The 15622-nt window shown below is 40.3% G+C and overlaps 2 protein-coding genes across 7 annotated transcripts in view; one reads left to right on the plus strand and one right to left on the minus strand.

The window, feature by feature from the left end:
- Positions 1 to 40: 40 nt before the first annotated feature.
- Positions 41 to 4140, minus strand: LOC113044275 (cytochrome b561-like). Of its 2 annotated transcripts, none has more exons than XM_026204101.1 (6): positions 3683 to 4137; positions 2687 to 2894; positions 1346 to 1444; positions 1033 to 1136; positions 771 to 928; positions 41 to 315 (listed from the first exon to the last, which is right to left on the minus strand). In XM_026204101.1, the coding sequence occupies exons 2-6, from the start codon at positions 2889 to 2891 to the stop codon at positions 123 to 125; spliced, it is 759 nt and encodes a 252-aa protein (XP_026059886.1). In that variant the 5' UTR covers positions 2892 to 2894; positions 3683 to 4137; the 3' UTR covers positions 41 to 122. The 2 variants fall into 2 exon arrangements, with proteins under 2 accessions (XP_026059886.1, XP_026059896.1); XM_026204111.1 differs by having other exon boundaries at positions 123 to 315; positions 3786 to 4140.
- Positions 4141 to 11467: 7327 nt separating this feature from the next.
- Positions 11468 to 15622, plus strand: part of LOC113044287 (histone deacetylase 5-like) — a 71568-nt gene continuing 67413 nt past the window's right edge. For all 5 annotated transcript variants that reach the window (XM_026204154.1, XM_026204135.1, XM_026204144.1 and 2 more), the window contains exon 1: positions 11468 to 11810. The gene's annotated coding sequence lies outside the window, so the exon portion shown is untranslated. The remainder of the gene's footprint in view (positions 11811 to 15622) is intronic.

Below are 15622 nucleotides of genomic sequence, written 5' to 3' on the forward strand. Positions count from 1 at the left end.
AACTGTTGCTGAGTAACTTTAATGCTAAGGTTGGGGGAAAGTGCAAAGGGAGGAACTGGCTGACAGGTTTGCTAGGACACAAGTAGGAAGGCAGAAAGGCAGTTTAGGAGTGTATTAAGACATTAGGGAGAACTGGGGATTTCTCCTTCCGACAGGGTCTTAAAGTGCACTGAGAGAGCCTCCTCCTCGGGATTCGGCGGTCGCCTAAAATCTTCTCTCGTCACCACATAACCCACCACGACACCAAAGCACACCAGCAACAAGCCTAAAGTGTTCGCCAGGACCCCCTCACTAGTAAACCTGGGGTAAGTTTCCCTAAGAACAGGAAATGTGCCATAAAATTGTCATTGTTAGATGAATAGAAAAACACTCGTAGCTTGCACATCTTATATAACATAAGCTCCAGATCCACTTCGACCAAAACACAATTTTTTTTTTTGTAAAGATTTGCTAGTTATGTCAGTCTGGGGGACTTTTTTATTTTGGTTCTGCCAACAGTCACCCAGATGTGAGAAAGAGTTTTTATTTATGGATTAATAAAGTTAATAAACATATGCACCGTATATTAAATCCTTTAAGTATGCTTGATTCCGGGAATATTATCTTGAATAAAACCAGCATTTGATGCCAAATATTGAGAGATCATTGATATTCATTGTAACTCTCTTTCCGACTGTGACTCATTCACATGGTGACTCATTCCTTTCCTCCTTTCAAAATTAAATTCAAAATGAAAGATATATTTTTCAGATGCATTCACTGACACTCACTTGATACTGAAGAGCAGTTTCTCTGTGATTCCCAGCAGACAGGATCCCACAGACATGACCAGCAGCAACAGGCCGAAGAAGACGTGCAGTGGGAGATACCAGCTCCTCAACTGAGCAGAGGCCCATGGGAAAAGGAAAAATCCCAGTCCCAGCAACCACTGGAGGAAATGAGAGCAGAAGCAGTCACTCTGCTGGCCTCTTAAAAACCTGTTATGATCTGGTCAAGGAGAATGCTGGTCAAAATGAAATGACTGCAAATTACCTGTAGGATAAACAGCACAAAAGTGAGCATGCCACACCAGCTGTGCAGAGAATACATGTGAGAGATCTTAGCTGACGAATGGAAGTCAAATACGGCCACCAGACCTAAGAAGAGAGATAGAAGGGGATATTATATGGTATATATACTGTATATGGTGAAATATTATTATACTTTAAAAAAACTGTTTTAGATTTGAATATATTTTAAAATGTAGTGTATTCCTGTGATGCAATGTTGAATTAACAAAACAACAGTGCTGCCAAACGAGCAGTATATTGTCTTCGAACCCGTTACAAACACAAGCTGAACTTACCCACAATACTGATGACTAGGGCTATCATATGCAGCAGAGCATGGAGAATTTTCACTGAACGCTTAGTCTCGTTTCTAAAGACACGATAAACCAGAACGGCTATGGTAGAGAAAGAACAAGAAAAAAAAAAAAAGACATATTTTGACATGCAAAAAGATTAGGCAATCATAAAAGCATTACAAGTATAAACTAACAGAAGAAATATAAAAGTATTAAAGGTACAGGACCAAAACCAGTCTGCGTCAGGTTTGAAATTCTACAGATGTAGTAACCTGACAAACAACAGGCTAAGGATTTATTCAAATGTGTCTTTTTGGCCTTTCTACAAGCAGACAGATCCCCTCTGGGCTGTTTTTACTGGTGCTTTTTGGGGCAGCTATAGCTCTAATAGGCCAATGACCTTTCTGGTATAATGTCCTAATTGAATTGCCATGACAAGGACTTTAAATCAGACAGCCACTGCTAAAGATATTAGCGCAGTTAGTATCTGTCTCTGTTGAGGGTTTTAAGTGTCCAGATGGAAGAACCATGAAGCAACTGTGATTACGTTTAATAAAATCTCTCTTACTATTTTCTATTCTATTTTAGCGTCTGCTAAATGCATAAATTTAATTTAATTTATGTAAAATAATATCAACCATGTATATTATATTGAAGCACAACCTAATCCAATCTTGTAGTTTTAAATACTGTTTGAGTGAAGGAATAAATGGATTGATTGTCAAATAAAGGCAACATTTGGTCACGTTACAACCTCAGCAGGTATAAAAATTTTAGGCAAAGGTATTAAAAATGTATTTAATGAAAAAAAAAAGATTTATTTTGTAGGCTATTGCAGAACTGCATGTTCAACTGCTGATATAAAGAAAATACATATAAATATTCAGGGATGTATCCCTAAAAGCCCAGAAAAACAAAGTAGCCCAAGTAGCCTTGGGTGTCAAAACTAGGGATCGACCGATATGTGTTTTTCAGGGCCAATACCGATTATTACTGACCAAGTAGACCGATAACCAATAAATACGTATGTCTGGTGTATAAATGAAAATTTATGTCAAAATTAAGAATAGCAATGCTCTGGCAAAAAAAACTTACTTTAAAAGCTTTTAAATTATTTTATTAGCAAATTGGTTTTGAAAATGATTGATACCGATAACAATAAAAGGCTTAATATCGGTGCCGATAATCAACCAGGTCTATAATTGGTCGACTCTCTAGTCAAAACTATCTATTCCTGATTATTTCTTGAACTGCAATGCTTCTATTTTATTCTCTTTGCAAACTTCAGGTAAATAAGGATTTAAAAAACACATATTTTATATATATACTCTTAATTCTTACCATCTCCATAAAGGAAGACCAGACCGAGGACCATACAGAGAGGGTGTACGTTAAACTGTGCTGAGCCATCCCAGGCATAGCCTCCTCTGTAATGTCCCATCCACACACCTGTGATCACCACACAAGCCACCCCCAGCACCTGAGAGCCCGCCACGTACCATGGCAGCGTCCGCAAGCTACCCATGCTCAACGGCATACCATCCATTTCCTGCGAGACGGAGTGAAGAAAGAAAGAGAGAACTGGAAAACCTTTAAGGGATGTACAAGACTCCACCTCTTATGCAAATAAAATGTTTAATTAGAAAATAGTGACAGTAGATTTGCTTTCTTCGTGTAAAATATAACATTTTGACCCAGACATGTTCTTGATTTAGACCATATGTTCAGAGAGGCACATACAGAATAGTTATTATTAAAAAAAAAAAAGGAGCAGGCAGATTAGTGAAGCTATTTGTTTTATTAAAAATAAATAAATGATAATAAAATGCTATACAGGCATGAAATAATAAACAATACACAATGACTGCATTCTATATTTGAAATAATATTTAACATACAATGTGCTTCTAATATCGGCAGTGAAGAAGCTGCATGAATGTTCAATGCGTCGAATTTGCAGTAAGTCTTAACGATGTCACGTGATGCCTTATAAAAGCTTTAGTAAACACATTATGCAGATAAAGACCTTCAGTCTCGTGTGGTCTTGGCTAGTCTTACGAAAGCACAACATCACCCACTGTAAAAACAATCTGTTACATGATTGCATGATGATTAACAAGTTTAAACTTCCTCTTAGCTTGCACAAACACGTCTAGAACCACCAACCTCATGATAATAACAAGCTATAAGAAGAAAAAATGGATAACAGTGGGAAAACATCTCTAGACGTCATGCAAAATGTAATCTAGAGATGATGCCATTTTAAATTGTATTTGCCACTAATTATGGTGCAGCAGCATCACGCGCTGTCTATACTATGGAAAAAGCATCACTCACCTGCGCCACGTCTCCAGACAGCCGGAGAAAAGGGCGTGTCTTTATGTTTGTGTATTTTGGACAAGAATCATAACATCCTTAGTGCTTGGAGGGGTTTTCTGACCTGTTATCAAACTGCAGCTGGAATTCTCTCTATACAGTTTACTCGAAGCCTCTGCTGCTGTAGACGCGCGGCTCACGAGACTGTCTGATATTTCTCATGTCAACTTGAATTGGAGCGCACCGCACGCACTTTTTGACGCACTTGGAAGTTGACGGGCAGATTGTGACCACGCCCCCGCGCTGTCACCATTGGCTACTGCTCGTGAAAGGGGAGGGGTTAGTATGCAGGGGACGAGGTCTGAAACGCACTTCAGTTGGTAACCACATCTTTGAGCGACTGATAATGATTGTATTCATATTGTTTAAAATAAATCATGGACTACTAGACAGACGTTTTCAATAATTTCTCGAAAGAATGCTGCTTACGATCACATCTAAATATCGGGCTACTAAAAATCTGATTATATTCGTTTGGTGATGGCTGTTTGGATTCTTTAAGTGTAAGTGCAATAGTTTGGGTTTAGATTCTTAATGTTTTTGAAAAGCAGAAAGAAGTTTCTTATGCTCACCAAGACCGCAGTTATATGATTTAAAATACAGTAAAAACAATAATATTGTTATTGTAATTTAAAACAACTGTTTTATATTTTAATATATTTTCAAATTTAATTTATTGCTGATGTCGAAGTTAATACATTTGAAATACATACACAAATACATTTGTTTATTTGCATAGGCTGTTACAACGCATGCCTCGTTGGAGAAAATTAATAATACAAAAATCACACGTTAAAAATATTAAATGTAAAATTATTTTCTATCATATACTTTTCTACAAAGCTGTCATATGCTTTATCTATGTTATATAAATAATGTGTTAACAGTTTGCCTGGTCAGGGCGATTGTGTTGATTTGCATAGCCATCAGCTTTCTTACAGACTGAACCTTGGATGTCATTCTTTCGATCATGTCGCATACTGACCACAAGAGGGACGCAATGAGCTGTGGATGAAGCTGCAGTTCATCTGCAGTGTCTTCTCCTTGGTCACAACATTAGAGCTTGTGCTGACATAATGTGCATGCATGTGTCACACTGACTTTATCTCCAGCTCCCCGTCAGAAACACCATTCTGTCCCTCACTTTCCCTGTCCTTTCACTTCCTTCCTTTCTGCTGGGGCTGGGAGTGAGTGATGGGAGATGACATTTCAAGTATGACTCACAATTGATTCACTGTTGTACAAAAATAGTAACTTTCTCTCCCTGCCATTTCTTCCGCGTCCTTTTGGGCTCAAGACCAACTTCCTGTCAGGTGAGGAGATCCGACTTTAGTTTAAGATCTCAGTCTGATGCTTGGACTTTTCACAGACATGCGTCTGTATGGATGCCCGTCCTGTTTTGACCTTGTCTGACAGCCACAGCCATGAGTAGGCTATGGGAATCGCATGGTCCCACTCACCTCAGCAAAGCCACACTCGAAGATCTGTGTGTGTTTGAAGGCTAAAGAGTCTGGCGTTAAGGGAGCTTAAAGTGGTCGGTTTGTGGCGATGCAGTGTTTTTATCTGCTTCCAGAGCAAGTCTGCTAAATGGTAACCTGCAGAGACGTGTCGTGTTGCCATGACAACAGCCGGCTCTCTGCACTGCTGCTGCTGCCGCCTGTCGGCCTCCAACAGCAGCCAAGAACACAACAGAGAGAAGGAAGACAGGGAAACAGCTAAAAATAAAATGCAAAAGAGCACACTTGAAAACAGACACAAGTGGAGTCCAAATAATAAAGAGCACATTTGAAAACAGACACAATTATAAGAAGTTCATGATGTTATGAGATGTAAGATCTATAACAATTGCTTCTTTCTCTGTATGTTTTTGAACACAAGACCATGCACACTTCATAGGCTATGTGACCTATGAGTGTTTGTGGTGGTGGATGCATGTAAATATTTTTATGTAGGTTATGTAAGTAGAGCATAACAAAGCGGGGGAAAGAAAGTGGCTTTGAAATTTGTTTGTGTGAAATAGTGCAATAACCTCAGTGTGTTTTTATTATAGTATGAGAGGATGCTAAACAATGTATGACCATAATCTCCGTGAGGAATTACGTCACAGATGCTTCTAGGAGGACTGACTGACCGCGGAGGTTTTCATGCTTTTATTCAGTGCGCTAATGGTGAGTCATAACTGCTAGGACTGGAGATGGTTCTCCATGGAGACGTGGTGTTGGAGCAGTCTCCTAAAGATTTGGATTGGCAATTTTAAATTTTCAAGCAATTTATAGCTATATTTTATGCTTTAACTCAATATTATTAGTAGAGGTTATGGTTGTTGGTTGGATTGGGGGTTAAATCATATTTCACATTTTAAGTCACATTTTAGTTATAATTATTTTTAAAATGATTATATGCATAAAATGATGAGTGATAGATCATTTAGATGTTTTATATTCATCAATATGACAGTCAACAGTCACCAAAACTAGCCTGTTAATACCAAACCATGCTACTTCACTTTGCTTCATAGACAGAGTGTAGAAGGGCATAATTGACAAGTGTTTTCTTTCCCTTTTGGGGGGTTGGGGGGCTTGTCTGAAGTTTAAAATCCCGTACGCCAATCACATAACGTTGGGTTATGACGTGTGTTATGCGCTGGCTCAGCCTCCTCAAAGTTCCACTGTAAACACAGGTATGCTACAAAAACAAAACCATTGAGTGAGTTTCGCTGCCTCTTTAACCTGATCTTGCATGAGAGCAACCAAGGGGGACACAATCACAGTTATCAACTTGCCGGACTTTGGCCTCCCCAGTTTTTCGCTCACGATCGATAACAGTTGATAAATAAAACCTTTCCCAAACCCTGTCACGATTAGGGCCACAACATCACCTCCATTCAAAATGTAAAACAAACACTCTGCGAAAAGCATCCCGTGTCTCCATGTCCGCTGTCGTTTTTAATTTCCCTAACCTAAACTACTATCTTACATTCAACACTTAGCGTCTACGTCACGGCTCTCAGCCCGCCCTCTGATTGTTGATTGACCGGCTGTTTTGAGGCCGGAGGAAAACTGGGAGATGGGTAGCTATCTCAGACTGAGTACAGAAGCGTAATGAAATTGAGCGGATGTACGACAAAAGATACATCCAAACTGTTTGGTTACCAGCATTCTTCTAAATATCTTCTTGGAAGAAAGTGTAAATTAATATTTTAGTGTTTTATATTCTGTTGCCAAAAAAAAAAAAAAAACTGCAAAGTGTGAACTCATAATCCAGAGAATAAAAGTCATAATTGTGGGATAGAAACTCAGAATTGTGAGATGTAAAGTTTGAATTGAGTTTTTTATTTCATGGCAGAAGCGAGCTTCCATATTTAGGGTGGGTAAATGATGATTAAAATAAAAATTTTGGGTGAACTACACCTTTAAGGCTGCATAGTGAAGCCAGTTTTTTTCTATTCAGCTTTAATATTGCAGTATTGTTATTGTTACCCAATGGACTGCCAATTAATGCCATTACCAGGCTCTGGATCAAGAAATCCAGTATGAATTCATTAACGATTGCTTAACTATATGTGCCAAGCTCAAACAACTCATTTTCCACATTCAACTCCTACATTTTAAGAGCAAATATGCTTTTTAAATGTAGCCTATGCAATAAACTCATAACTAGGACTTTTAAACATACACATTTAGGTGTTACTGCTAAACAGAGAGGGCTGGTTTTGGTGACATTTCCTCAATCTTTGTTCTACGTTCATCATCCTCTTATCCTGTTTTCTCTCTATTGTACCAGGAAGAGAACAAAAATTGTGTTTGTCCCTGCGGCTGTGAGGTAGAAGGATTTAGCTGCGGATGGTTTATTTTTAGCTGCTTTTCTTATCTGTCAACATGTGCACATCGATCGCTCCACACCATCTTCACATGAATGAGCCTTTGACGTAAAAGAGCAAACTATCTGCCGCTCACTGGGACGAGAAACACAGAGATCTGTTTCCCGCTTTGCCTGCAATTCCAGTCTGCTCTGATTTCATTTTCAGCCAGTCTGAAGTCTAAGGGCAATGACTATGTGTGTGTGTGTGTGTTTCTGTCTGTCTGTCTGTCTGGAGATGTGCACAAGCATATGTTTTTATGTTTATGGTATGGCTCTGTAGTGACCTGTGGACTAGAAAGAGGCACACAAGCCAGATGCATCCATGGCAACTTGGTGAGTGTGCAGAGCAGAGTAAACAACCACTATGGACAGTGTGTGCATGTGCATATGAGAAAGAGAGGGAGAGTGCATTTATGAGACCACCATGAAAAGATGTGACCAAAGCAATATGAAGGGTAATTGCACATTGGAGAACACAATAGCAAACCGTTAAGATGAACCACCCATAAACAAAAAAACGCCATTCCACCTTCTGAAACGGTTATAACAACGAAATGTCAAAAGCATTACCAATGTAAAAAAAAACATCTCAGGTTATGAATGTAACCATCGTTCCCTGAGTAGGGAATGAGACACTGCATCCTCTAGGGGTCGCTATGGGGAACACATCGTCGTGACCCCTGTCTGAAGCATACATTGAAAAACACCAGCAAGTTGGCCGGCGACAGCCCCTGACATCACTACCGGCGCCACTATTGATAAACAAGCACCCGGAGAACACGTCATTCACTTCTTTGTCTGAAGCTTGTGTCCAAAGCATGACAGGTAGCTAGAGGACGCAGTGTCTTGTTCCCTAATCAGGGAACCATGGTTACATTCGCAACCTGAGACATTCCCTTTCAAGGGAACTTAAAACTGCATCCTCTAGGAATCGCTATGGGGAACAGTATATCCTAGCTGCCATGCTGAGGGGAGTGCAGGCCAGAATCATGGTGAACACTAAGTACCAACTTTTTTAAATACTGTTATAAGGAGGGGGCTCTTCTACATTATATTGTGTTTTCCCTCCACATGTGTTCAGTGTCCCTATTAATTAGTTATTCCATGCACCTGTGTTTCCCTAACTATCATGTGTTTATAAGCCCTAGTCCTTTCTGTTAGTCTTTGTCGGTTTTGGAAATCTTTCTGTAACACAGTTCTTTCGTGGGAAGAAGGAGGCAGGAACTGGCGGACAATCAAATGATTGTTTAATAATAAAATAAAGACAAAACAGCATGGCAGCCCCTCACGGAAGACTGCCGCGCACAAACAAAAACCAAACACATCTAAAATCCAGGCTTGGTCCTCTCTCGTCCTTCGTTTTGTCGCTCCTCTTTTGTATCCTTCCATCTCCTCTGTGGGACTCGAGACAGGTGAGTGTCGCAGGTGTCGTTCATTTCCAATCACTCCACCGGCCTCGCTCCGTTCCCATGGCTCTCGGCTCCCCCCACTCACCACACTTCCATATGCTCTATGTATCCCATTTGGATTATTAAAGACTCTCATTTCGTGAATTCCTTGTCTCCTCGTTCCTGACTCCTTGACTCCTTGTGTAATGTGACAGAAGAACCGACTTATACTTTTTATGGTGTATTTCCCCTCCGTTTTGGTTTCCGTTTTTTCACAGTCCTTTGCAGCCCTCCTTCATCCTTGGTTCTGTCGTCCAGCCCTGAGGGTTCTTCCTGTCCTCCAGTACCCACTCCCTCCAGTGGCCCAATGACCGCCTTCCCACCTGCTCCAGCCTCCTCCACCGCTGTTATCTGGAAGCCACTCTGCTCATCCTCAGCCCACCATCATTGTGGTGCGAGCCCCACGGGACAGCCATCCTCCAGCATCGCCGGGGCTGGAGTATCCCTCATCTCCTCCTCGAAGGCCCGAACTCCACCTCGGCCTATTGAGCCAGGGGCTCCAGCTCAGCTCCTAGCTCCCTTGCCTCCACTGTGATCCATCGATTCATCAGCTCCACTGGGCTCCCTCATCCCTCCAGCTCCGGGCATCAACCCACCATCGCCTCTGGACTCCTCCTCTAGCAGGGCCTAATTGCTCCGTCCTACTGGCTCCATTGGGCTCCACCTCCGCCTCGGGTTCCTCCTCCCACTGCTCCCCCACTGTTTTCTCGTGTCTCCTCCCTGGCTCTTCCCTCCGTCGTCTCCTCGCTGGACTTTGTCTGCTGGCCCCTTCCTGGATATCCATTCTCCTCCTGAGCCTCCTCCCTAGTTCCCACCCACTCCCCTCCCCATGTTATAAGGACGCACCTATCACACCCCTGGACTCATTATATTGTGTTTTCCCTCCACATGTGTTCCATGTCCCTGTTAATTAGTTGCACCTATGTTTTCCCAATTATCCTGTGTTTATAAGCCCCAGTCCTTTCTGTTAGTGTTTGTCGGTTCTTTCATGTGCTCTGTTTCCCATTTGGATTATTAAAACTCTCATTTTGTGAATTCCTTGTCTCCTCATTCCTGGCTTCTTGACTCCTTGTGTAGTGGGACAATTGTAAAGTGTAACTTTTTTTTCAACAAATGCTTAGTGAAACGAGCTGTGTGACCTTTAGAAATGGTTGATTGTCAACATCAGGAGGTCAAACTTACTAGAGATGTTTTTTGTCTATTAATTTTTTTATTCATTAATAAATTTTTTGCCATCATTGTCATCTAATGAAGTCTTACCATGATGTGTGATTTTTCAGATTTCTACCAATATATAGTTTAGTCATGAAACTCTAGATGACGCAGGCTGATTGGTTGTCAACGTAACTGATGATATTCATTGAGTTAAACAACTTGGCACATGCTGATTGGTCCATAATGCATATGCAGCAAATGACCTTACAGCCTTGCATTATATGGCTGGCTAGCATTCACTAAAGATTCCTGCAGCACGCTTTTCATAGTTTCTCTGAAGCCCTCCACCTTCCCCAGCTCCACCTGAACAGATCTGCTACGGGTTAGTTTATATGCTATTTGTGCAGAAGCAGTATGTCGTAAATGCTCAAAGACACTGTATTGCCATATGCATCTGCAGTAGCAAGTTCCCGCACTTGCTTTGCAGCAACAATAATCTACAACTACAGCAATAACCAACAACAGCAACAATTTACCACCAGCAACAGCATATCAAATCTATTCTGCCAAGACCAAATACATTAACATTGTCATATCCATCTCCATGCTAAAATCTTCTGAGAGTTGTCGTGATATATATATGCAAATATATTTTTTTAAATATCTATAATTTTTAATTTAATTTTATAAGTTAAGCTTTTTAGTTTAACCATGATGTGTGATTTTGCTAAGGCCTACACTCACATGTATATTTCAATGTCTTAAATTTAATTAATACATTTTATGACAATATCCTTTAGCTATGACTCAGCAGGAGCTAGCTAGCTAGGGTCATTGTTTTGTCGTTTTTAAGTCAAATGGTTTGTAGTTTGTTGCGTAATTTCTCAAAAATTACAAAAATATTTCCTTCATAAAGAACTAGTGGTATATGGAACAGCCAACACAGCAGCCTGCTTTCTATCAGCTAGTCAGTTTTTCTAGAGGACTGTCTTCAGCTCATGCGAGTCTGTGTGCCTCGGTTTAATCTTACTTCTCGAAAGTGATATGTGTCAAAAAATAGTGAAAACGGCTGAAATCGAATAAAGAACCTTTAAGAAAATGTTATAAGTGAAACAGGCACATGCATCCTCTCTCGCCCACTTCATTCTCCCCACGCATCACAATGCTTCGCAGCCTACCGAAAGGGGGCGGTCTGCTCCCTAAAACCAGTTTAGTTCCTGTTCAATAATATATATAGCCTATACATATGTAAAAAATAGAAAAGTCCCGGTAAACTGTAGGCCGTGCTTGGTAGCGACCTCAGACACTCGGAAGAAACGATCATAATTAACAGCGGTCTTCACTTCGGCATCTTCGAGACCCGCGAGACCCGCTCTGCGGGTTGTAATCTGTCGTGTCGCGCGCTATTTTTAGAACCCACAGCCGTGGTCACGTGACCGTCGAGAGCACGTCATTTATGTTGTTGGTGGAGAAGCTGCAAATATGGAGGAAAGAGAGTTGAGACAGGAAAATGTGTGCTTTTCGTGAACAGAGGAGGAAAACAGCTTTGTAAAAGTGAGAAAGTGAAAGACTGGCGCTGGAATAAGGCGGAACGTGACGGCGCGCGGAACGACAACAAGTATCAGGTAAAGTAACGTTAGAAAGAAACATTTCCATCGTCTGATAGGGATGGTTTATGTTGTGTCTGTTCGCTCCTGGGTTTGACATCCACCCGACAGGCAGCGGTCTCACCCGCAGGGAAACACGGTAGGTTGACAGCGGATTGATCTAGTGATGCATTAAGACATCTTCACACTGTCAGTTTCGCAGCCTTGACAGGCTTAAACAAACGGCAAGAGTTTGTCTGATTTAGTCCCGAGTTCCTGGCATTAGAGCAAACTATCGCCATTTCTTTACCCGTGGGAATCGCCTGACGGGATGAGTTTGATATTTTCATGACCATCCGTCTCCTGGTGTCTTATCTGGGCGTTTTGTCCAGCCAGTTGAAGGTTGATCGGGTTGAGCTCCAGTGTAGCGCAGATGTTGTTTCTGGAGCTGGAACAGAAGCGATTATATCATATCCATCATGATCTTCTTTTATTGCGCAACGTTATGTATGAAAAAAAGAATCTGGTTGTGATAACTTACAGGGATCAGAAAATAAACTAGCGATGTCTGAAGTATTTTATTCAGTGATTACATGTTTTTGTGTCTTGTATCAGCATAATGTTCTAGATGCTGATCATAGGCAAAATTCTGAATTCTTTCTCTAACAAATTTTTACCTTAAATGATTTTATGGGAGAGAACCGTCTGTACTTTGGCACGAGTTTGTTTATTTAAAATTATATCATTAGTCTCTCTCTCTCTCTCTGTATATTTGTCTGTCTGTCTATCTGGATGCAGTGATATTTTAATGTCTCAACAGTGACATTTTCAGTGATTATCATTTGGTTATGAGATAATAACTGTATTTCACAGAGGTCAACTCAAGGCTGTGCACTGTTCAGCATTTTCACCTCTTGTCAAGTGGGTTGACTGAGGACTTCAAGTAATCAAATCATTGTGCATTACTCACGCACTGAGATTGACATTTCTCTCTCGGCTAAAGCAGGATGTGCCTCATTTGTCAAGATTTATGTGCATGTAAGGTGATGCTATTATAGCATTATTATGTTGTGAGTTCAGTAACAAATATCACATCATTGTAGGTTAGTATTGCCAGGTCAGATGCAATTATGTAACAGTAATTTGGCTAGCTGAACGGCAACAACAAATATTTTTAGTGGCGCTTTATTGTGGTGCTTCTGAATTCTGAGAATCTCAAGTAGTTCCCTTTTTTTTTACATGAATTTAAAATATTGTTGACTTAATGGGTGGTTTAGATCAACCATTAAAGTAGCTTAAAACGCAGTGTTTGCTCTTTAGGATGTGAGAAGGGTCGGGTCATAGTGGATATGAAGGTGCTCAAGGATGCAAGCGCTATCTGCTTTATTCACATTTACTAGAGAGTTGAGGCCATTAGTTATTTCCAGGAAACTACACCCTCTTCACTGCTTATGGATCTGTGGAAGACCACCATGTGGTTTTAGTATTGGCAAAGCAATAGGTCCAGGGATTGATACAATGATGTGCCTGTTTAGATTTTGAAAATCATGAAAGGGTCATATCCCAAGTATTGATTTATTATGCAAATCAGCTGGATTTCATATTTAACCATGACACTTGGACTGTGCTCCTGTATTTTGGATCTAAACCTAAGGTGTGGGTATTAAAGGAATAGTTTACCCAAAAATGTAGGCTACTCACCCTCAGACCGTCCGAGATATAGCTGAGTTTAAAAGTTTACATTTCATCACTTGCTCATCAACGGATCCTCTGCAGTGAATGGGTGCCGTCAGAATGAGAGTCCAAACAACTGATAAAAACATCACAATAACCCACAAATAATGCAAGTAGTCCACAAGCTGTATGTTTGCAAGGCACCAAACCCACAACTGCTCCCCGGGTGCTGCAGCATAAATAGCTGCCCACTGCTCCAGGTGTGTGTTCAAGGTGTGTGTGTGTTCACTGCACTATTTGTGCACTTTGGATGGGTTAAATGCAGATATATGATACATTTTCACCAAATTTTAATTTTATTCACGTCATGGCAGTAGTCTAAGGGGAGAAGAAAATGAGAACAAGACACTGGTTTCTGAAGTGAAGGATTTCCTAGTATTGTCTTAATCTGATCACATTTGCTTTGATTGTACCGATTCAAGCTAATATTGAACAGATTAGATAGAAGCAAGGAAATTCACTTATTCAGAGCTTTACATTTGTTTTCCAACCAACTAATGTGATTATGCATGTGATATGTTTGCACTAGGTAACCGCAGATGCAATAAAGAGTTGCATAACTATTTTGGAAGCTTTGTTCAGTTGCATTTCGCTTATCGTACAGTATACATAGTTATGTCTATTTTTGTCTGTTTGTTCTGTGGTTTGTTTTGATTGGCTCAATCTGGTCTGACAGGCACCTGGACTTTGATCCGCTCTTCCAAAGAAACTACGCATTGCTTGTAGGAAATGTAAGGTAATTGTGCTTTATAGGAGCTTAGATACTCTCTTTTTTCAAAACGGGTAAATAAAAGGTGACTGAAACACTTAAAGGTTAATTTTTGCGCTGGACATCTGTAGTTCTTTCAGTTGTGCGTCTGTGTGTGTGTATTGTAAAAACTTGTTCCACTTCTCTGGTTGTCTTGTTCCTCACCTACACGTCTACGTTCACACCCTCGTCTTTACGACGCCGTTTGTCAGAATGGAATGCAGAATGCTGGTCTGTTTTGCGTTCTGTATGAAAGGCACGGTGAGCTCTAGTAATGAATAGTCTCGGGTGTAGAATGACGGAGGTAAGATCCAAACTTCTGCACCACCCAAAGCCACACCAGCTCCTTCAGCCGCTTAACAATACGACTGTAACCCCTCTGGGCCAGGAGGTGAGTGTGGAATGTAGGAGTGTGGAAATCCAAAAATATTTTGACGCAGTGAAAACCGATGTTGCTGTGGTTACACTACACAGAGATGACCTGGACTCTCTTTCATGATCCTGACTGCTCCGAGGCGTCCAACAACTCCCTGTCAGGATGTCAGCAGGCTGCTGAGTGTTTAAACTTTTATGGGTTGGGGTACATTTCAAGCCAGATTGAGTGTTGGGTAATCCACTCTTCCACAGTTTGTGCAGATGATTGGTGATTTTTGTAATCTCTCTGGACATTACAGGCTCAAAAACAGTTGAGTAATGTGGCATCTAATCAATGTATAATCTAGAGACTGACTAATCAAGGTGTGTTTCAGATTTTGTGTAATGAGCATGGTATGGATCAAACGGACAGGAAGCAGGCGATGATGTAGATGTGTCTCATGCAGATTCTACATTGAAGGAAAACTCATTTGCAATGAAAAACAAGTAATTTTGCTTTGGATTTATAGGAGTTTCAGCTCACAGCCAACTAAGCTTAAATTTAATATTGGACAATGCTTATTTTTAGTCTGTGGAGATATAATTAGATTTTTGTAAAATTTTAAAAATTCAATGGATATTTGTGCTTTCTATACAGTATTTTCTTTTGAACTTTCTGTTCATCTAAGAATCTTTAAATAAATGTATCATGGCTTCCAAAAACCTATTAAGCTGTACAAATGTCTTCAACATTGAAAAGCAACAAATCAGTACAATAGACTGATTTCTGAAGGACCATGTGACAATGAATTGAATACTAGACTAACTACTGTTGAAAATTACTAACTACTGTTGAAATTTACTACGAAAAAAATATATAAATATAATAATTTTTTCAACAATTTCAGTCCTGCATCCAGGTTTACCTAACCATTATTTGGGCACATTTCTTTGTAGGGCATTTATATAAGATGCGTTCTTGCATTTCAAAACATTAAATGAATCCGAACAGTCA

This window comes from Carassius auratus, chromosome 3 (genome assembly GCF_003368295.1).
Source record: "Carassius auratus strain Wakin chromosome 3, ASM336829v1, whole genome shotgun sequence".
NCBI classification, from domain to species: domain Eukaryota; kingdom Metazoa; phylum Chordata; class Actinopteri; order Cypriniformes; family Cyprinidae; genus Carassius; species Carassius auratus.

Coding starts and splice junctions, on each gene's coding strand:
- LOC113044275 (XM_026204101.1), bottom strand. CDS start 2,891: ATGGATGGTATGCCGTTGAGCATGGGTAGCTTGCGGACGCTGCCATGG. Junction 1,137..1,345: donor CCTAGTCATCAGTATTGTGG/GTAAGTTCAGCT, acceptor CTCTCTTCTTAG/GTCTGGTGGCCGTATTTGAC. Junction 929..1,032: donor TTGTGCTGTTTATCCTACAG/GTAATTTGCAGT, acceptor CATTTCCTCCAG/TGGTTGCTGGGACTGGGATT.